Here is a 23036-nt window from a genome sequence, read left to right on the forward strand (position 1 = left end):
ACTCCATTTTCCTTGGGGCCTTGTGGTCTAGGCAAAAAGCTAAAACTTAGATGGATTTCTCAGGACCACTGCAGACAAGAACAGACTTCTATCTGGAGCTATACATAAGATTTATTCAGGATCTAACCAGTCAACCAAAGGACATTGACATCATATAATTTTCTTTAGTCCTCCATTAGTCAATCTTGCTATTCTACACTATCTGCCTGGTTTAAAATCCATTTTGACAACTAATTTCTTAGAAAGAGTTCTTTTTTAATGAATCCCTAGACTTCAGAGCCAAATATTTCTTTCTCCACTCACATAGCATGTGTGTATGTGGAGCTGTGGAGAGTAGTTGAAAGACATAGATAGTAAAGACATTTAGACACAAATATTCAATTTCTACAACAGAGATCAACAGGGAAACCCTACTAGTTATAAATTCAAATTTGAAACAGGACTGGGTTATTTTAAAAGACTATCTGCAAGGTTTTCCAAAAGTCCTTTGGAAAATCATTTCAATTTACTCCTCAGTTTACTCTTTTACAAAAAGAAAGAAGGATGTTTATAATTAGTGTTGATACATTTTCTGACATTTAGGGACATGTAAGTGGTGATTACTAGGAAATGATTTTCATTGCCACCTCTACCTAAAGTCAACCCTATCACTATCATTTCTTTTATTTTTCAAACTTCCTCTTTTCAATGTTAATAAAATATTTGGCAGCTATGTATATCACATAAATGCATTAGGGCATAAAAGCTAACATTTTCTTTTAATTTTAACAATGTGCATACTATTGGTAAAGAATATTGAAAGAAATACAATGCGTAAGTAGATTTTACACCACATTAGAGTTGTCCAATTTCTCATGTTTAAAATTTTTCTGCATGACTAAAGCCAGGAAGAAATACATGCCAGCATAATTATATGAACAGTTGAAATTTAAACATATTGAAAAGGAGAAGAGAACATGTCCACCCATTTGTTTTGTTTTGTCCCCCCCACCCCCACCCCGTAACAATCCCAAAGATGAGTCATTTCTTTTCATAGAGTCAAGCTGAAAGCACAAAGCTTTAACATTCAAAGAAAGGAGGTAAGGTGGAAAGAAGCTTTTTTTAAGTACTGTGCAAATCAATACACAAAAAAATCTCAAGATGATAGTTTAATTAAAATGTGCACAAGGCAATTCATCAGTCTCTTCCCTTGGTGTGCTAGCCTCTAGAATTTGCCTTCTGCTTTCTGATCCCTGATGGTTTTAACTCGAAGGCATTTAAAATATCTCTCAACCGGCACCTTTCCACTTAGCTTACATTTCTTGTTTTTCTTCATAAACAAGAAATTGTACTGGCTTTGTGATGTTTGTTATGCTTCATGCTTTTCCATCTCCTGTATGAGCTTTGCCTAGCATGAAATGCTGTCATGCAGGGAAATTTACCTGAGAGCTAAAGGGAGAGAGAGAAAAAAATCTTCCAAGTATATTTGGTTACAAGTTCATTGCCAGCTAAATCACTGGCAATTTTATGCTACCAGTTATTTCAATTTAAATGTTTGTAAAAGTACATGTAAAATAAAATAGTCACTCCCACAGTCATCAAAATGAAAATTCTGCTTGGATTAGAATACACTGTAAGTTGCTTTCAACTACCATGTGGACCTGTTATTATTACTCAGTTCCTATTACATAGGGCTCTAAGAATACTTTGGCAGGAACATAAAGCTACTGAACTCTTGGCTCCTTAATAGTTTGACTCCTATTGTAATTGCTTTGCTCACTGGCTTCTCTGGGTCTTGTAATTGGTTAGAGTCCAAGGTCACAGATCCAATATGGTAGCGGTACCTACTCGTAGCTGGTTGTTAAGTCTTTAATGGTAGTTTTGTTTCAATATCATCTTCTTCAGATTCAGAAATTTGCCTTTTTATTAAGTAATTTAGTAAGTGCCTTATGATATTTTTGCTCAACCTGCCCACCCAACTCTGCACGTAGTAGTTTTCAATTCCAAATTCATTCAGTCATAAATTCAGCCCAAAATCAAATTCATATTTGGGGAGATGATTTCTTTATTTTAAGATTTTATCATTTAAGAAATGATAAAAAAACTGACATATTAAATACTTAATCTTGAGAATATTTATTTAAAATATCATATAGGAATCTCAATTCTTAGTGTCTTGCTAATTCATTTTCACAGCATTCATAAAGACAATGGAATACATAGCCAGGAGAGGTTTTGATTTCTCTTAAAATCAAGGTCACTCTGGCACTATGAAATTACACAAAATGAAAGAAAATTTACTATACGATTAAGGTATTTCCCTTTACATATTTTTCCATGAAATATCTTTTAACTCCTAAAACATACATTTTATTAGTTTCTTAAGAGGCAATTAAATCACTAGAATGATAAGATTTTGAAGGCACAGTGTGGTGTGAAGATTTCAGAGTGTGAAATGATTCTGGACTTGCAAACTTGGCTTGTTCAATTTTAAGTTATAGGAGGCCTTTGGAAACTCAGATTATTTACAAGAACTTCCCATTTATAAGCTATATCATTAAAGCTCTCCAATATTTAGTTTAATTAAGCACTTTATTAGCAACTATGCAGAACTGATAAGAATGTTTTCTTAGGGGCTGGAGAAATAATACAGCAGGTAAGACGTGGCCTTGCACGTGGTTGACCTGAGTTTGATTCCTGGCATCCCGTAGTACAGTTCCCCCTCCCTACAAAAAGAATATTATCTCAAGTTCCCTATTACCTCTAAATATAGTATTAGCAAAATTACACATTTTGTACCACTAGGTAAAACGTTTTCGGGACATTTTTTTTTTCTTTTTGGTCATACCCAGCGATGCACAGGGGTTACTCCTGGTTTTACACTCAGGAATTACTCCTGGTGGTGCTCGAGGGACCATACGGGATGCTGGGAATCGAACCTTGGTTGGCTGTGTGCAAGGCAAACACCCTACCCGCTATAATACTAACTATTCCAGCTCCTCAGGACACCTTTTGATAGTAAATACCCGTTTGTTCAACAACTATAGGTTGTTGTGGCTGATGGCAGGTATCCCTGATCTTAGAAAATAACAGGCCATTGTTCCTACCCTGTATGAAGCAGGTAGTACATATTTCCATTTGCAGAAACTTTTTTTTTGCAATTAGTTTTATGTTTCTGTAAAGGTTAGGGGAAACAAACATGCCTCTTTTCTTGTGAGCACAGGAGCTTACCAAAAGTGAAAGTGATTGAATCCTGGTGGGCATGTGCTCCTGAGTCATGCATGAGATTTATTATAGAAGTTAGCTCTACTGAAATCATTTCATCATTGACTGCTTAATATTATATTTAATGTTCCCCCTTTAAATAAAGATTTGAGTCACAAAATAGCATTCTCATAAAATGACTCAACCTGTCATATTATTCCATTTTATTGTAAGTGCCCAGTTTTCTGAAAAAATTGTAAAATTTTCACGTATTACTCCAAATATACTCAGGACTTGATGCTAACTATATTATTCATTTATTATCTTGGGGATTAAATGGGTTGGTTGTATTCAAGGCAAGCACCTTAATATATTACTGGGACTTAAACCCAGACACTCAGAGCCTCACACATCCAGGGCAAATGTTTTATGCCGCCCTTATTAAGCTATATTTTGAGGTCAGATGAGATAGTGGAGGTACAAAACAAATGTTCCACTGATATAAATATTTAAAGGGTATAGTTCTAGCTCCTCCAGGACCCCGGTTTTATTTCTCCCTTTCTGGATAATCAAAAACTGACTAAATGGATCATTATTACACCCCTACTCTCTCTTTCCCCCTCCCTGTCCCATCTCTCTCAATATCTAGACTCAGTTTAGACAGCTTGGACCAACAAAAGTGATTGTATGTGTGGGAAAATCACTTCATCTAGACATCTCAATGACTTTCTATAAAACTCTGTATGTAACTTTCATCTGAGGTTCACATTCTTTTGCCCTTCTCAAAAGGGTATCTATCGACCTTGAAAGAAGGATGCAAGAAATTGTTTATCAAAATAAGGCACTAGCCATAGTTTCTACTGTAGCACTGTGTCCCGATGTTCATCGATTTGCTCGAGTGGGCACCAGTAATGTCTCCATTGTGAGACTTGCTGTTACTACTTTTGATATATCGAATACGCCACACCACCAGTAGCTTGCCAGGCTCCGCCATGTGGGCTGGATACACTCGGTAGCTTGCCGGGCTCTCCGAGAAGGACAGAGGAATTGAACCTGGGTCAGATGCAGGCAAGGCAAATGCCCTACCTGCTGTTCAAAAGCTAAATAAGGAGGAGAGAGTACAGCGAGTAAGTTGCTTGCCTTGCATGTGGTCAATCTGAGTTCAATCACTGGCACCCCATATGGGTTTCTGAGCCCTGAACACAGAGCCCGGAGTAAGCCTTAAGCACAGCAGGGTATGGTGCCCAAACAAAACGAAATGAAAGAAAAAATGGCAAGTAAGATATATTTTCATAGTGGTGTTGTTTATGTTTCCCCCTAGGGTCACTTTTAAAAAATGTATCAAAGTAGCAAGTCAAAAGAGTAAAGAAGGTGGCTGCTGAAGGAGGTGAGAAGATGCTCAGCCACAGCTAAAGCCTATGCCTATGCTCCTCGGCCAGGCTCCACACACTATTGGGAAGACTGTTTTTGTTTCTTTTTGCTGGCTAGTCAGGGAGCAGGATGCTAAGGAATTTCACAAAAGGCAAAAAATTCATGATGTAATTCCACACTCGTACAAGACTGTTAACCTTTTGCAACTTGGGAAACGGTATGAGATGGCTATCGAAGTCTAGACTTTTATAGGGTAAAAAGTTTACTTCTGTGTCACTCTAGCTGAACTGAAAAGAAAGGTATTTTGTTATTTTGCTGGCTGTTACATTATTATAAAGAACTTTGTTTTATAATTTTATTGGATTGGGGGCCACTCCTGGCTGTGGTCAGGGCTTACTCCAGATTCTTCACTCAGGGAACACTCTTAGAAGGTTTAGGGAGCCATATGGGTTGTGGGGGGATCGAACCTGGGTCGGCTGTGTGCAAGACAAGTGCCAGAACCACTCCAGCCCCAGAACTTTGCATATGTTAAGTAAAGATAAGGATATTTTGTTTTTGTTTTTTTTCCAAATGTAAGGTATAGATTGAAATCTAGTTCTCTATAGGCTTCTGCCTTAGGAAGTTCCTCTCCAACACGCTGTGGTGTCATCCTCTTTGGAGTTCCTTCTACAAATAGGAACAGGGTCCTTTCTACACCCCAAGTGTGCCCAGAACCCTCTTATCATCAGGGCCTTCCTGGACAAGCTTATCTGCTCCCAAGGCATTGAATAACATCTGTACCCTCAGACCTACCTTTCCCTCCCCTTATGTGCTCCCCGTGTTTCCTGTTATTCTGACCTCTTCCCCTCCAGGGTGCATCTCTATTTTATGCTATCTATTGTGAAAACAAAGATCATCTTCCCAGCGAAACCATCAGCCCTCCCACCACAAATCTGCTGTCATGGTGAAAAGAATTCCCCAGGTCCTGTTCCCAAGCCCAGAGCCCGGAGTTTATAACTCCATTCTCTCTCTCACCCCATGCTGACTTAGTTACCAAATCTTCCCACATTTTTTAACAATAGAGATAAAAATCGGTTCTTTTTTCTTCATTTTAATAGCTCCGTTTATGATTCAGGTTTTGTCTAAGTTCACCTAAGTCTGCTGTGACTCGTCTCGCCCTACCTTCTCATCAATCTGAAATACAATGGTTAAAACCGTTTTCATCTCACTTGTTATGACGAGATTTTCTTTTTTTTCTTCACTGCAGAAGCTTAGAATCCTGAAATAACAGAAATTTAAAGATAGAAAAGACCTTAACCTTTGAGTCGCTCTGAATTTAATTCAGCAAGAAGTTGTGAACATCAGTTAGGAGCTAAGCGAAGTGAGTGATCCCTTTGTCTTCTAATAGAGGGTGGGGGGGGGGAGAGATAGTATAGGGGTTAGGTGCTTGTCTACCTACTGCTGACCCCCGTTCAATTCTTGGCACCACAACTGACCCTCTTAACACCTTTAGGACTGATCCCTGAGCACAGAGGACAAGAAGTGTGATCCAAAAACCGTGTGTGTGTAGCGGGTTGGGGAAGGAGGAGATAAGAAGCAAGAGAGAAATCAAGCCCATCCAGAAATTATTCCAAACCATCAACCAGTGTGGAAACAGCCAAAGATCAGGGTCCTAGTGAACAACATAATCTTAATACTATTTTACTGTGATGTCTCTTCAGATCCACTTGGAATTAGTTGCAAATGCTGTCATTAGGCTGCGGAAGAATTCATAGGAAGATCTTCAAATGCAAATGATTAGCTCCCCTGTTGATTTTTCTGATGTTAGTGGGAAAACGATAAATATCCACAAACTACCAATTTTTTCAAGAAATTCTACCTGCTTTCCCTCAGAACCGATAAAATGTATTATAATATACTACAAGGGACTGCCCATAACTGCTTAATAAAATTGTGTCATTAGAAGTATTATTTAAAATTAGTGAATTACCTACTGCCTGAGGCTAGAAATATTTTCATTGTATAAAGATTTTCTGTTGTAATGGAATTCGACTTCTTCATAATAGCTAAAGTTCTGAATTTGCCTTATCACTAAACTGGCAAATTGGTAAATTGGCAAGCATAATTTATTTAGGGTGTGAGATCCCTAAGCTTTCCTTCTGAGACCAAATTATGGGAAATTCCTTAATTAATCTAGTAGAAGATGAATTGAGACCACAGGATATTAGTTCCTGCTGATACTCTAAAAACATGACACTGTTACATCATAACTAATGCTCAGGTCTCCAGGGACCCAGCAGCCTGAAAATGTTCCTTTAAATGAGAGCCACAGAGCACTTGTTTCTACAATGAAACCCAAGGACATATTTGACTTATCTGCAGAGCTTTGAAACTGGCGTGGGTCTGTTTGGTTGGTTGTTTGTTTTTCAAGCTTGTGGGCTAGGGCCCCATTTCCAGAAAAATCTATCTGAACCTAATGTAACCGAGCAAATCTTTCAAATGAAATAGTCTTGTGGGAGGCAGGTTGTCATTTTCTGACATTATTTAGGGCTCCGCTCAGATTTCATTCTTTCTTCTTTCCAGACCCCCTGCTCATTCTCCATAAGCGCCATTTTCTAATTAAGGACAATGAAATTTGTAAGGTGGAGAAGGGAGCCCTGACCTCCCCAGTGAGCCGGTCTTGCTCTTCCTCGAACACCATTAAAAAAGAGAATCCAGGGTGGTTGTTTCTTTAATTGGTATCACTTTGTCTTTAGTGCAAAACACATGGCAATAATTTAGTGAACTTCAGTGTTCCTCTTGTGGCAAATTGATAGCATAATTTTATTATGAGTGGAACAATGACTTCTGGGAGCAGGAGAGATTCTCCCAGAACTACACATAACTCAGTTGACTAAATGTAATACTTGGGGATGGTAATGAAAAAGAGCCGAGACTCAGCAAAGACGAGAAGATTTCAGTTCCTCGCTTCTGTCAAATGGCTACTCAATAAATCATACCTGAAGCTTATTTAATGTCAGAAGTCAGTAAGCTGACAAAGTGCATTGGGGTGCTCACCTCAAAAGGGCACACTGAGTCATATGATCTCTGGTCCCTGGACCCAATGGGGTCATATAATCCATCTATGGATTTTAATAAGTAATCTATTATGTTCCCTTTGGTGCTAATTATTTTACACTTCACTTGTTTCCTGTTTACTGACATTGCTTTAGTAATTTCATTAAGAAAAAAATTTACAAGGAAAGTTAATTCATATGACTTCTCTTATTCTATTCAACAGGGGAATTTCTACTGTTCTCTTTCACATTTTTCTTCTCCACGATCTATTCCTTCAGACACAAAGACAAAAAAAAATTGAAAACAAAACAGAATTCATGGGGACACGGCAGGATAACAACAAATCTGCTTATTTAGCAAGGAGCCACACTAAACCACAGATCCAAGACTATCAGAACTCAGGGACCCAGCTATGACCACCCCTGGAAATTACCCTATCAAATTTCGCTTCAGGTAACAAAGGAAATAAACCAACTGTGACCAAATTTCATCGCTCTACTTTCTTTTTTGTTTTTTTTTGGGGGGGTCACACCTGACGATGCACAGGGGTCACTCCTGGCTCTGCACTCAGGAATTACCCCTGGCGGTGCTCAGAGGACCATATGGGATGCTGGGAATTGAACCTGAGTCAGCCCCATGCAAGGCAAATGCCCTACCCACTGTGCTATTGCTCCAGCCTCCATTGCACTACTTTCTACACATCTTTGAGATGAAAATTTTTGCTCAGGAGCATTAAAAAATACCCATGCATCCTTTCAACCACACTGGCAAATAAAACAAGAATCAGATCCACAATAAAAATAAAACAAAAAACCAGACCACTATGTCCATTACAAAAACTACTTTGAGGGTTCTCATCCCTCCTACTGCTGGAAGCACAGTCCCTCCTCTTTCCAAGAAAGCACTTTTTGAATTTTAGAAAATAACGTGCAGAGATTTTCAGAGCTACATGTTTCATATTTTTAGTTAAAAGGATTACTCCAAAATCCAACTTAAAATTGCCAGAATATCCATAACAGGTCAAAGTTATGCAAATATCCGTTAGCATGTCTATGTGGAAGACATATTAATCCAGTGGGGGGAAAAAAAAAGAAATCCTTTGGCAGTCATTCCTATGATATACTCTTAGTCAACAACAGCCAAGGCCTTGCTCAAGAATTAAGCTAAAACCCATTCCAGAGATTTTTCACCTGTGGGCTTTGAGTTAGATCTGAATCCAGATTTTGGGGGATTGATTTACCGACCTCCCTCACACCACACCCCCCACCCCTTTAGTAATTACTGTTAGAGTTTTTACTTATCTAAAGGCTTTAAGGAAGTTTGGAAGTCAAGAGGTAGACATTAAACAGTCTTAACCTCAGCTAGAATGTACTTATCTAAAAGATAAGCTGTATCTAGAGGCAGACGGGAAATCTCATATATCTCACTGTTTACTTTGTCAGTGAAAAGAGAAAGAACTTTGCATGTATTTCAACCTGAGTACAGAATTAATGATTCCGAATAAGGCCAGGGAGTCAGCTGCAAATTTATATTGAATGATCAGTTAGTAATAATGACTCTAATACATGCATCCAAAAAAGTCATAAAGTAAAAAAAAAAAGTAAAATGAGATGTTGCTAGTTATTATAAAAGCTATTTCACAAAATTTTTTCAATTTTTTATTTCTAAAAATTAGAAATAAAGTTTAAATTTCTATTTTACAAAATAGAAAATGATGTGAGGAAGCAAAACATATTTAAAAATTATTACATCTATATAGTTTTCTATCTAGGTTTCTAATAATTTTTCAGATAAAAATGATTATTTTGTTTTTACAAAATAGCAAAAGTAGTACTGTGTGTCATGATTTGGAAAGAGTTTCTGGAACAAGTACCAGGACATGCCACCTTGCCGATGCTTGCTCTCTCATACTTGAAAAATCAAACACAATAAAAACAACAGCAACAACAAAATAAGTCCTCAAGATCAGGAGGTTAATAGGGCCTACATTTACTCATTAACAGAGCAAATTCTCAATTATGTCATTTTAGAAGGCTGCTTGCCAGTGAATAAATGCATGAATGAATGAGTGAAGTGAATGAAGATGTGGTCTAAAGATTATTTACAGAGCATGGAATTTCTTGGAGAGTAAATTTATGGAATAAAAATTCAAAACATTCTATACTTAGTAATGGAAGAAAAGAGAGGAAAATGTAATAGAAAGAGCATCAACATGTTTAAAAGGACTGACAATTCAGAATCAGGTTGTTGCAGCCTAGGTGCTTAATTTTAAGAGGAAAATATTTAGAGAAAGTAAACAATACTTCTAAATTCTACCCAACCTTTTAATCTTCCTTTCTAATATCTCCTAATGTAGGGGCTTGCTTAAAAGTCTGCACTTTGTAGACTTTCTATTTTTTGCACTTGAAAATTCCTTAAATAACTTTTTAAAAAACAGCTTCATATCGGATCTGTGACTAAGATTAAGAATACCTAATAAATCTATTCCTAGCATTATAGAATATTATCACAGAATTGTCTTCATATTTTTCCGTTTAAAATGAAATAAAAAGCTTAGTCAATACTACTCTACATTAAAATCGTGTAACCTACTGAAACATAAGACTTTTATTTCTGTGTTAATTTAAGAAGCCATGTGGACCATGCCAATTGAGATAGATAAAGGACTATTGGAGCAGCCCTTGTCTCTCTTCCAAATACTGGTATAATGAAGTGTAGAAATAGGTAGCGCCTTGTGTCTAATGTCGGACTTGCATGCAGAGTTTATTATCTCCATCAATGAATGAGATGGAAGTAATTCTAAAAAATCTTCAACTATCCAAACTCGTCTGCATTTTTTGCCCAAATTTCTTTCCATACTCAGACTTTTCTTTTTTTTAAAAAAAGGGTAACTTTTGGTATGAGAATATTTCTCTTCCCCAAAGTTCTCATTTAAATATTTTCTTTAAGGGCCATTTTTGGAACTGTTTCAGAAACTTGTTGCATTCCTTTTGGGTTGTTTTGTGTTTTTCCTGTACTGCTGTACTTTCCTCTAAACGAGGAACTTTCCCCCCCCTCCCCTTATTGGCATTCCAACCCAGTGAAGAAATATGCATCCTGAGATAATGCTGCCAGCTTGCTATGAAAACCATATTTCACTCCTTCTTTGCGAGCAAAAGGGAAAGGCACAAAGGAGCTGGTCTAATTGAATGTAAAGGATTGCAGCAATCCTCCCCTTTGAGCCCCCTTGCTGGCATCCCCTTCCTTTATTTCCCCCTCTACTCCTTTTGTTTACCACTTTTAAAAGACTCTTGCTGAGTGTGAGCTGCTTGCCCAAATTTGAACTGAATCTCAATTTCTGGAAATGGTGCTTCCATCTCTCCAGCAGGGAAGGGGTCTAGAAATGCTGATCTGACAAGGCAATGGATGGGAGGCACAGCTGCCTGGGTACAATAAATATCTACGATTTGCAGATCAGTGTGGGAATCTCACGAAATCAACTGCAGGGAGCGAAATGGGAAAATATGGTAATCGGCCCTCTTACTCAAAATCGGCATGCCATGTGTCAATGCCCTGGTCACCCCCACTTACATTTGCTAGAGACGGAGCAAAGTGAAATCCATTTAAATTTCAGAGCAATCCCTCTGGTTAAACATTAATCATGTATGTTTTTCTTTTTACAATTTTTAGTCTCTCTTTCCACCTCCTTTTGGTTTTTCTCTCAGAAATAATTGCAGGTCCCCAAGAAATGACAATATGACCTTGAAGACAGAGAGATTACAACCTAAGTATAAGTGGAAAGAGTATGGAAACTCTACCACAGACACAGACTCATTCCTTTCACTCCATGAAGGACTGTGGGTAAGTCAAGGCTCTGGTTAAGCAAAAGATTTCATGGGGGCTTGCTGTGCTCCCCTTGCCTTCATACTTTTGTCCAATCACTGATTTTTCCAGCAGAGAAAAGAGAAGCACTTCACTTCAAGTTCACCAAACTGGAGTTCAAAGCGTGCTCTTTTGTATTCATTTCCTCAGCATCGACAGTTTCAGCACATTAAATGCTGACAATGAATCTAGCACCTGGCAAATATGACTTGAGATTCAAATGGATTTTTATTCAGAAACATAGATGTTACTTGGAAATAATCACCGAAGACGGCAGCAATGCACTTAATAAATGGCCAGAGTAGAAACTGCTGAGCAGAGAGGGGATATTTAGTCCAGCAGGCTTGTTCCCCGTAGCTTTATCTCCACTCCACCTCCCTGGCTTTATCACTCTCAACTTCAATCCTTTCTCTCTTGAGATAAAAGTGTCCAGCTGCCTCTGCACCTCATTTAGATTCCTTGTACCACTGGTCAATTATTCCATGTTTACTATAAAATGATTTTATTCAATTCCCAGCTTATTCTCAACGTCCTAATCTTACACCACATTTCCTGGTGTCTATTCTCCCTGCTGCAAATGACAAAATATGCACCCTTGAACCTGATTTTCCTTTGCTGTAAAGAGGTCCAACTTCTTCTACCACTTACCCAGCCCCCTATTAACTGGACTTCAAGAAGGACTAGGAGCTTTACTGACCAACCTTTGTCTTGAAAACTACCTAGAACACTATGACTGCCCTTCAGGTGCAAGTAGCAAAGTAAAGCATCTGGGGACCCAAATACCTGGATTTCTGAGTAAAATGATTGCTTGTGGGGGTGGGTATATCAGCTATGCTCAGGTCTTCTTACTCCTGGCTTAGAGCTCAGGAATCACTCTTGATTGGGGTTCAGGGGATAAAACCTCAGTAGGCTGTTGGGCAGGGCAAATACCTTCCCCACGGTACTATCTCCCCAGTCACCATCCACACTTTCATCAAGGGTTGGGAGTTTTTGTAATAATACTTTTCAAGTCTGAACCTTTATGTTTCCATGCACAGATGATTTTGGAGGGGCCAAAGGGGACAGGTAGGCCACACCTGGCAGTACTCAGAGCTTACTCCTGGTTCTGTGCTCACAGATCACTCCTGGTGGTGCTCAGCGAACTATATACAGTGCCAGGGGCTGAACCTGGGTTGGCTGTGTCTAAGACTAGTGCATTAACCCCTGTACTAACTCTATGGCCCCTCAAATGCTTCTTTTCCACCTGATTCCGTTTTACATATAAGAAACCCAAACTACCGGGGCTGGAGCAATAGCACAGAGGGTAGGGCATTTGCCTTGCATGCGGCTGACCTGGGTTCGATTCCCAGCATCCCATATAGTCCCCTGAGCACCTCCAGGGGTGATTTCTGAGTGCAGAGCCAGGAGTAACCCCTGTGCATTGCCAAATGTGACCCAAAAAGCAAAAAAAAAAAAAAAAAAAAAAAAACCCAAACTACCTCAATAGTTCATGAAAATTCTTAAAGGGAAAGGAAACAGGTTAGAAACAAAGATAGATGAATGGATAATGAAATGTGATGTATATGCACAATGGAATACTACACTGTCAACAAAAATGAAGAAATCATGCAATTCAATGCATCCTGAATGGAATTCAAGAATCTCATGTCGTGAAGTATGTCAGAAGAAGAACAACAAATGTTGGATGATATCAAGAATCTATGGTATACAGAATAACATGAGAAAGGAATTCATGTCATCAAAGGTGGGAAAACCCTTGCCCATAGATTATAGTAATGAAAATGCCAGGGCAGTAGAAAAATGAAGGGTTATTAAAAGGCAGGTGGGAGTAACAGGAGATAGGGTCAGGGTCAGGGTCATGGGATGCATCAATGATGTAGAGGTATGGTGTGTATATATGTATATATGTATACACATATACATATATATATCTGAGCCACAGAGCCATCAATATTCTAAGCATGGGATCAAAATACAATAATTAAATAAAAATGCATTTTACTAAAGAGATAGACTGGGGGTGGAAGAAAACCTGTGGCAATGGTAGAGGGAAGTTGACACTGGTGTTGGAATTGATGCTGGAACTTTGTATGACTGAAACTCTATTTCGGACAGATTTGTAAATCACAATACCTAAATAAAATTAGGAGAGAGATACACAGAGAGAGAGTCAGAGAAAGAGAGAGAGAGAGACAGAGACAGAGAGACAGAGGCAGAGAGAGAAAATTGATTCCTACAATAACTCTCCCTGGTACAGGAAAGTTATCTTATTGATAACCCTAATTCAACATGCTTCTATGTACTTTAGAAAAATTTGTCAATGTGGCCAAACTGAAATAAGTAAAATAAAACTGTCACAGAGTAAATTTTACAAAGCAGATCTCTAATTATTAAAAGTGGTTAGATCTAGAATGGTTTGTTGTAAAGTATTGGTGGGAAGAGGGGCAAACAACCTGAAGATACTTAGTATCTTATTTTAGAGGCCAGATAAACATACTTCATCAATTAGACAAAGAAACTTTTTGAACCACCCTCACCTACAAAGCTCTATGAAATTTAAATTTCAAGCATTTTTATTTGGGGGGCCTTGGAGACTGCTTTGTATAAAGGAAAGTAAACCCATTATTCCTAGAATACCTGAATTCTTTCAGTAAGACACCCTATGGATTTTATTTGCTGTTATATCTGTATGCTATCATTACTACAGTGAAATATGGTTTTAGAAGTACAGTACTTTTTCCTTTTAAATTTTACGTGGAAATAGAAGTTTAAGAAATTAATATTTTAATTCTGATGCAGCAAAAGGAAAGTCACATGAAATGCCACAATTTTTCTCATGGTATTTTTAGTTTAAGGGAATTTCATTGTCAAAGTAAGACTGCCATATTTCAACGAGTAAGTAGTCCACATTGTTAAAAATATGGAAAAATGCATCCCAACGAATTATTCCAAGAGCTCCCTTATTAAAAAAATAACCTACAACAAGTTTTTGTCAATGAATGATTGCAACATACCCCTTGAGAAAGTACAGAGCATTAATATCAAAAACTTTGCGTCAAAACACTTTCATAGCTATTTGACACCTCATACTTCTAAGGCTCCCTAATCTTTACTTCCTTGATATTAAAGAACTTAGACAGAGAGAGAGAAGGTGAGAGTGAGAAAGAGAGCACGTATTAAGAAACTACAAACTAAATGCCTACATTTGTTTAATGCAGTTATTCACTGTAAATTGTCTATTCTAAAATTTTATTTCCCTTCAAATATTTCTAATTTACATTGAAAAATATCTATTCTAATTTTAAGCCATTTAGTGACTTTATTCTTGAAACCATTATGTAAAATAATGATAATAATCTCATTTTTTACAATTTTTTATTTGATTGGGAGCTGAAATAGGATAGGTCATTTGTCTCACATGCAGCCGACCTGGGTTCAACCCTTGGTATCTCATATAGCTACTCAAGCACCACCAGGAGTGATTCCTGAGTGCAGAGCCAGGAATAAGCCTTGAGCATTGCTGGATGTGGCCCCCAAACCAAAAAAAAAAAAAAAACACCATTTTTTCATCTAACCTATTTTAACAATACATAGCATCAATTGCATGAGCCAGCGTGATTCCAAGCACTTAGCAGACAGCATTTCTTGAAGTCTTGCGATGTACTTTATAACTGTCCCCATTTTAAAGATGCAGTAACTAAGGCTAAAAGTAAATTATTGAAGCTCAAACATCTGGCAAGTGGTGGAAGCAGCATTTTAATACCACAAAGTCCAGTTCTGGAGCTAAGTGCTTTACCCTCCATGCTCTATTACCCTTTGAGCTGTAATCAGGATTCTGTCAAATGACACCATGTTTGCTTCTCCACGGTGAGAAGGTTATTTAGACTGAGGATATTAATTTCTTTGCTTCTTTTCTCTCCCAAGGCATGCACTTTGATTTGTTTCACAGCTGACTTGACTCTTCACCAGCTACTATCCAGCATAGAAAGGCAGTCTTTCTACTGGTGATTAGCTTTGGTGGAGAAGTGCATACAATGGAGCCATGAGTGCACCATCATTCTTTTAAAACGTCTTAATTAGATAATTGATTATTTAGGGAATTCTGCTAGTGAACAGTAGGGAAAAAATGGATTAGTGCCATAAATTCCACTCTTTTCCTGAAATCACATCTTGATTTGGTGGTATCATCACTTTCTTTCATACTCCCAACTGTAAATACATTGGAGAAGCCCATTAAGGTTATTTCTCACATTGTCTGCCAAGATAAAACACACCTTTAATTCACTTCATTATCTCCTAAACTTCCTTTTGCTTATTTGTTCTGAAATTACAGACTGATCTTAACAGGTCTGTTTTTATTGCTTATTGCTTTCATCAAGTGCGTGAAGCCGTGTTCTATTGCTTATTACTATAGATGTTATTTTACAGAGCAGCTTAACTACCCTGACCTGGCTGGGCCTTTCCATTTTAAAAGGTAAGAGAGAGGCAGCCCTAAAACAGGAAGTTTCCTTGATGTTCTCATTTGCATGTCCTCTATATTGTTCTGATTCTTTGGGTTTGAGTCTCACAGGAACCAAGTGTAAAATCCTGGCCTCAATCAGAAAAGTGGGCATTATATTCTGTTCAAATTAACCAAAAGAGGATTCCTGAATTCCCTCTATTTAATACCCTGTACTTTTGCAGTGAGATCTCTTAGGGAGTGAAGAAACAGTTTACAGTCTACCGTTTCCATCTCTTTCAGTCTTCACTTTGCACAGAGAACACTGCATTGGGAATCTTTTGAACTTAAGTTGAGCAGCTTTCTTTGTTTTGAAGCTGATTTCATCAAGGCATTGGACAGTTTCAAAATGTGCCAAAGTACATTTCTCTCTCAGATTTCTTTTTTGAAATCCCAGGAATTAATTTCCTTTATGAAATTCTTGATAGTCTTTTGGAGATACCTGCTGTACTAGCCCGATGAGTCACACCTTACTATTGAAGTTATGGGAGTCATTTATTAAGAATTAAACCTGAGGGCAGGATTATAGGGTTTTTCTTAAGGAAGTGTGAAAATCAGGATGACAGAATTATTTTCTGGACATGTAAGTAACAATATTTATGTCATATTATGGAAAATATGCCATGAGACAATGGCCACACCCTAAGGCTTGGTATCCAACAGCAAACATGGCTTCAGTAATAGGGAATCAAGAAGTTAAATGATCACACTGACATTGACTCCCTGCGTGGACCTTGAGGTTCAACGGAATTGAGAAAACCAGGGCGCTCCTTTCAGTTTCCAACTACATATCTAATTGTGGAGGTGCTCATCTTTAGATTCAGACTTGAAACTCGTCACTCTTCCAATATAACTAGAAGCATAGTCAGTTGTGATATGCAATAGCATTTTCAAAGAGAGCAAGATCAAATGCCAATGGCAAATGTGTTTAATTATTCCATTTTCCTCAAAAACTCTCATCACACCTTTCCTGAACTTTACAAAAACTGACTAAAATTATTAGTTTAAAGCAGTACTAGCAGTATCAAGAACCACTGTGTATGAAGCAGTTCTGTTTGGCAATCAGTGTGCTAAAAAAAATGTGCAGGGAAAATAAGGCTCTTATCATTAGCACAAATGTATTTGTTTTAGACGACTGATAACCTGTGCTAGGAACAAAAATGAACATATACATATATTTACACTGTGAACCTCATATCAATGTAAAATCACATACACATCCCTGTCTGGAGATTATAGGCTTTATCCCAAGTTTTTGGTCTAAAGGATATCTTTAAATGTACATAGCTCCAATCTTTAGAAGAAAATTAAAGTGAATTCAAGTCTGTATTGTCTATCCTTCCTTTCTGCCTTTCTTTTCAGGTTAGCAGTTTATTTCTGCATTAATCACCCTGACAGAAGCAAGGCAACTCAATTTTCTGCTTCTGTAGGTAGGCACATCACTTTCTGTACAGCACTAGGCATGAAAAGGGCTGCAGCTAAGCTTTGGTTACTGGTGTAATTGAAATGCTATCCACACTATAGGGTGCATTAAAGTCAGATAACGGCAGTTCCTGTGGCCAATTTAAGTAGCTTGACTTCCCTGGGAAAAAAAAAATTGCCTGACAGATAAGGCAGACAAACTGGCTAATTCTCCAAGCATGTCTCTCATTGTGATCCTAGAAAAATGAGAAAAAAATGAATCACAGAACCACAAAATCAATTGACCCTCGGGTAGCTCATCAGGCAGCGAGCCTGATAAACCTAAAAGCTTTGTTAATGTCTGCCTGCCTGTATCCCACAGATAGAGCACTTTGTAAATGAACCTGCTTTGATAAATATATTAAGGAAAGCTGTGAATAAAGGCAGAGACTTCTCATTTGTAAATACAACCTCTGCTACATGGAATTAGAATGATAAAATGGAGTTCCATGTAATTAAGTTTGTATAAGGCCTGAAATCCGTGCAAATACTTTCCCTGAATTTTGAAAGAGAACTGTCAGTTCAATTAATCTGAACATCACCCCAAGAATGTACTGAACAAAATTAAGCTGCTGATAAAACCTGGGCCAGTATTTTGATAAGTAATTCCTATATCATTTCTTGGCCACTGTGATCATTTTATTTAATCCTCTGCCCCCTCCTTTTCCTCAGTTACCCTCTAAGCCACATACAAAGGGTGATGGTCCATGAACCACCACAGGAGTAATCTGCCAAGTAGCAAAGCTAAAAATGGGAAAATGTTTTGTTTCCCCCAGCCCGGGGTTTAAAAAAAAAAAATTAGGAGATGTTAAAAAGCCTTCATCTACATCGCTACTCTAAGCTTACACAAAAGAAACCTTCCCAGAACTAACAAAAAAAAAAAAGAGGGGGTAAAAGGAAAGAAAGAAAACCCCAGAGTAACTATTTTCAATAGCAATGACCTGGACAGAATTTGTGGCTCAATAAGAAAATTTTTAGGCAGCGGAGATGGGAAAAGTGAGGTAGAGAGGAGAAAGGAACAGGAGAAAGACAGTGAAAAAAACCTACCCCCAAACCATGTACCTAGTGACCTTCTCTTCTCCCTAAGCATCACTTATGCTCACACCTCAGGGAAGAGACACAGAAGTTATCCTCCAGGATTTCATTGTTTTAGAAACAAGAAAAGAAAACAATTATTTAGAAATCTCATTTTAGCCAAGGGAGAAAGACATTGATTTTTGGGTCACTCACCAGTTGTTTACTTGGAGAATTGTAAGTCCTGTGTCTTGCGCTAACTGTTTCTTCTGCTCTTCGGAGGGGTACGGATGCTAATGAAAAAACAAATGTTTTAAAAGATGTATCAGAAGTTGAGAAAGAGTCACTTACTTCTAAGAATGAAACGACTGCTTTTGATTTCTTTAGTTCTATGGCTTAATTCTAAGACTTAGTTCTAAGTCACAGCTGTTTTTCTTTCTTTCTTTTTAAATCCTATCTACAGAAATATGGACAGGGACAGGAATTCAGAAACCCGTATTAGGAGTCCCCTCTGTTCTTGACACACATGTAAAGGTGCTGGTGGGAACAGGAGTCAAAAATATAAGGTGTTTTTTTGTTTTTGTTTTTTGTGATGGCATCAGAATCCTGGAGATCTACGATCATTTCACTGACACTAAGGGAATCCGTTTCAGGTCCATTTGAGTTCGCTTCATAGAAAACTATGGAATGCCCTTAGTCTACATCTGTGGGCAATGGCTCAATCTAATTATTCTCCATAAGTATGATATCCAAGTTAGTCTGAGGTTACTGAGAGTCCAAGCTTGGAAGGTTAGAGCATGCAGTCATAACTACTCTTGGAAACCATGGGAAATGGGTTAATCATAAGAGAGTTTACTGGAGATATATTTATGTTGATTTCTCCAAAGATAGTGGAAGTTTCTTTTATTTTTACTGGCTGCTGCACTGGATTAACGGGGTCACTCATCAAAGTAAGTCAATTATGTGCAATGCCTCAGAGAGAAATTTTACATTTCCTCTTACAGTGTGGCACCAAGAGAATAAAGCCAAAGGATTCAGTGCTTTTTAATTCTTATTTCCCATCTCAACCCACCAACATTTATTATGCACTGTCCTCCCATCACCAAACCACTTTCCTCTCCTTCTGAATTGAATGATTGTTATTTGAGAATCCTACACTTACTTTAAGAGGCACTACTGGCATGTACATAATTACAAAACATGTTTGTTAAATAAGTCCCTGCTTTGAATTCACACGTTTCCCTAGACAGAAAAGCAAACTTTTATCCAGCACATCAGAGTCTTTCATAAACTAGAAAGTCTTTAGTAATAAATATTTCCCATCAACATTATTAAAGGGTGACATTCGGAACAACAAAGTATTTCATTCAGAGCATTCTAATCATTCCAGTGTTTGAGAGAGCGAATGTTTTTCAATCATCTTAGATCTTATTCTTCAGGTATTTCATCTTCTATAATAGCGTGCATTATCCAAAATTTGTGCAATTACTTATTAGCAAACCCAAATACTATTAGGTTAAACAAAATCCCCCTGTTTGGCAAAAGGGGTTAACTAGATTTGTATTAATATAAAAGCTAGGCTTTTAATATTCTGCAAATGTTAACAAAGAAAGATGATAATGTTGAGTTAATATGGGTTAAGCATAAAATGAAAATAAATTTTTCTGATTGCGAGGTGTTGACACTTTTTTGGCTAGGGCCTCCAGCCTGTTCCTGAAAGCTGTGTAATTACAGAAGGCTTTTCCCCTCCTTCCCCCTCCTGCTTCAAGCCTACCCACATTAGTAATGACCCCTTCACTGCTTCAAAAACCACTAATGGTCTTCAGCACGGGCAAGAAAAATGAACAGGATAAATTGGAATCCACAGTCAGTAATTTGCATCCTATGAGGCTGCTTTGGCCACTCACATTCATTCCTGGCCATCAATCGTTGCCTGTCAGGTGCTGCTCTCTGCCACCATGACAAATACTCCTCCTAACACTCTGATTCGTCCAAACAATGTAATTGTCCTCTATTCTCCTTTTGGTAATGGAGATAATGAATGGCTGCACAAACAAGAAGGATTGCTCATCACAGACGCCAGGGTGGCATCAAACTGGAAAAGGCCTAGGGTACAAATTTTAATTGACTGAAAACACTGGTTGGGGGGAAAATGACCCCCCATAGCCCCAAATCTTGAATCCTGCCAATTTCAGAAAGGAGTCACTTTTGGACCTTTTGTGCCTCTAAGAAAGTTGAGGTTTAGAGGTGATTTGTCTGCTGGATATAAATTCTGTCAATACCAGAAATGAAGATGAGAACTTCTAAGGAGTGCATAGATCTGCACAAGCTATGCTGTCTAGTTTCGTGGGCAGGGTTTGCTTCCTCACCTGGCTAGCCTAGCGTACTCTTGTGATGCACTTGCCTTAGATGTCTCCAGCAGAATGCAGAGCTTATATGGTGGGTGTGTATATTTTGAAAAGAAAGAAAAAAGTGTATGAAAAGAAAGAAAAAAGCTGAGATGTACATGTACAAATTTGAGATGGAATGAAGTCTGCAAAGAAGGTGTAAGAGTACAAAAGTGATATGAGAAGGGCTGGAGCAATAGCACAGCGGGTAGGGCATTTGCCTTGCATGAGGCTGGCTCAGGTTCAATTCCCAGCATCCCATATAGTCCCCTGAGTACCACCAGGAGTAATTCCTGAGTGCAAAACCAGGAGTAACCCCTGTGCATTACCAGGTGTGTCCCAAAAAGCAAAAAAAAAAAAAAAAAAGTGATATTAGAGAAACGCGAAATCCTCCAAGTATCGTGATAAGTACTGATTGAACAGTAAGAATTCCTTCCAGTATTTCATTAGAAATTTAGCCAAATGACCACCAATTTATAAACAGTGCATTTTATCTTAGGAGTCCCTTTGCTATACTTTCTCTATGTCAGTAGTTGCAAATTCCATCCACCATCATTTAAAAAAAAATTGGGACCTTACCAAAATTCACCTTGCACAGATGGCTTTTTTTTAATTAATAAGGAAGACCATAATAACTATAACTTATTTAAATAATGTTCTGTGGTTTTTGAGCATTCGTGATTTCTATGCCCCTTTTGTACATGGAGTGGACTGTTTATCTGAAAGTGTTCTGGCAGACGGCCACTATATTTCTAAAATTAAAAAAGAGATGGAAAACAATCAGCTTTCAGAGGAATTGGAACTATGGCAATGTGTTTTGGATTAATTTACAAATAGATGTATATACTTAAGGCCAAACTATGGAACTAGAGAATTTCTACTACATGGTCTATCATATGCATTCTTCTGCTTTATTAGAACAGACATCATATTGAAATAATAAACATGGGAAGCCTTCACTTCTTCTTTGATGTATATTACTAAATGTCTGACTGGCTCAAATTTAAAATAAACTTTGGTATGTTTGCACTTGAAAACTGGAAGTAGACCACAAGCAATAATTTGTTGTCAGTTTCCATATTCTTGGACTAAAGCTATAGTTTAGTCTGTTCACTGTTGGGGGCCAGGCTCCTCTGGTCCAGTGGCACAGAGGTGGCTCAACTTACTCATAAGAACATGCAACGTAACCTAATAGCAATGATGATGACTCCCTTCATCAAGAAAGAACTAGCACAGGTCAAAATTTTTAACATCGTGAAATAATTCTGAAACCACTGTTAAACAGAAAAATTGAATCCCAAAGACGATCTTAATCTGAATACCAACTATTCTATAAATTAGGGAGATCTGTGTGCTCAGGACTAAATGTAGATACGTAAATACTTTAATAGTTATTTTTTTTCAAAAGACATATTTGATACTGGTCTTTTTAAAACCACTTTTGTCTTTTGGGGGCTTAAAGTAGTTTAGCAAATGCATGGAAATGCAGCTACAGCGTCCTTATATTACTGGAAAATGTTAGGAGTAAAACCACTTAATAACAATATTCAATTGTGATTAATTCCTCCCTAATGATGATCAAGGAAAACTGATTTGTCAAGAACTGTATCCTATACTTAAAAATTTGTATTGTTGTTTTAAAGCGCTGCAAGTATACTTCTACTCACCCTCATGAAATATAAGTAGAAAATAAATAAAAGAACATGAGAAAGATGCAGGCAAATAAATGTCCATCAACTGGATCACAGTTAATTGAAATGTAAAGTTCTCAGAAAAAAAGGCTGTTCCCCAAATATTGCTGAGTGAAAAAAGTTATAGAACAATGTATTCTACATTTTAGTAAATTTAATAAAATTTAACATAAACATAGCTACACAGTACAAGAAAAATATCTAGAAAATGCACACTTAATAATGGTTCATATTGTGTAGGGCAGGGCTGGAGTGATAGAGCAGCAGGAAGGGCATTTGCCTTGCACATGGCCAACCTGGGTTTGATTCCTTCGTCCCTCTCGAGAGCCTGGCATGCTAAGCCTGAGAGTATCCCACCCACACGGCAAAGCCTGGCAAGCTACCCATGGCATATTCAATATGCCAAAAACAGTAACAACAAGTTTCACAATGGAGACTTTACTGGTGCCCGCTCGAGCAAATCAATGAACAATGGATGATAGTGCAGTACAGTGTGTTGTGCAGAGCACAGGGACAGAGATTTCCATTGTTAGT

General features: G+C 37.8%; 1 protein-coding gene across 7 annotated transcripts in view; it reads right to left on the bottom strand.

Annotated features, from left to right (window-relative positions):
- The window catches only part of MEIS2 (Meis homeobox 2), a 228871-nt gene that overhangs the window by 46921 nt on the left and 158914 nt on the right, over positions 1 to 23036 (bottom strand). For all 7 annotated transcript variants that reach the window (XM_055131979.1, XM_055131977.1, XM_055131978.1 and 4 more), the window contains exon 9: positions 18641 to 18717. In XM_055131979.1, the coding sequence (XP_054987954.1) occupies positions 18641 to 18717 (77 nt within the window). The remainder of the gene's footprint in view (positions 1 to 18640; positions 18718 to 23036) is intronic.

This window comes from Sorex araneus, chromosome 3 (genome assembly GCF_027595985.1).
Source record: "Sorex araneus isolate mSorAra2 chromosome 3, mSorAra2.pri, whole genome shotgun sequence".
Lineage (NCBI taxonomy): Eukaryota > Metazoa > Chordata > Mammalia > Eulipotyphla > Soricidae > Sorex > Sorex araneus.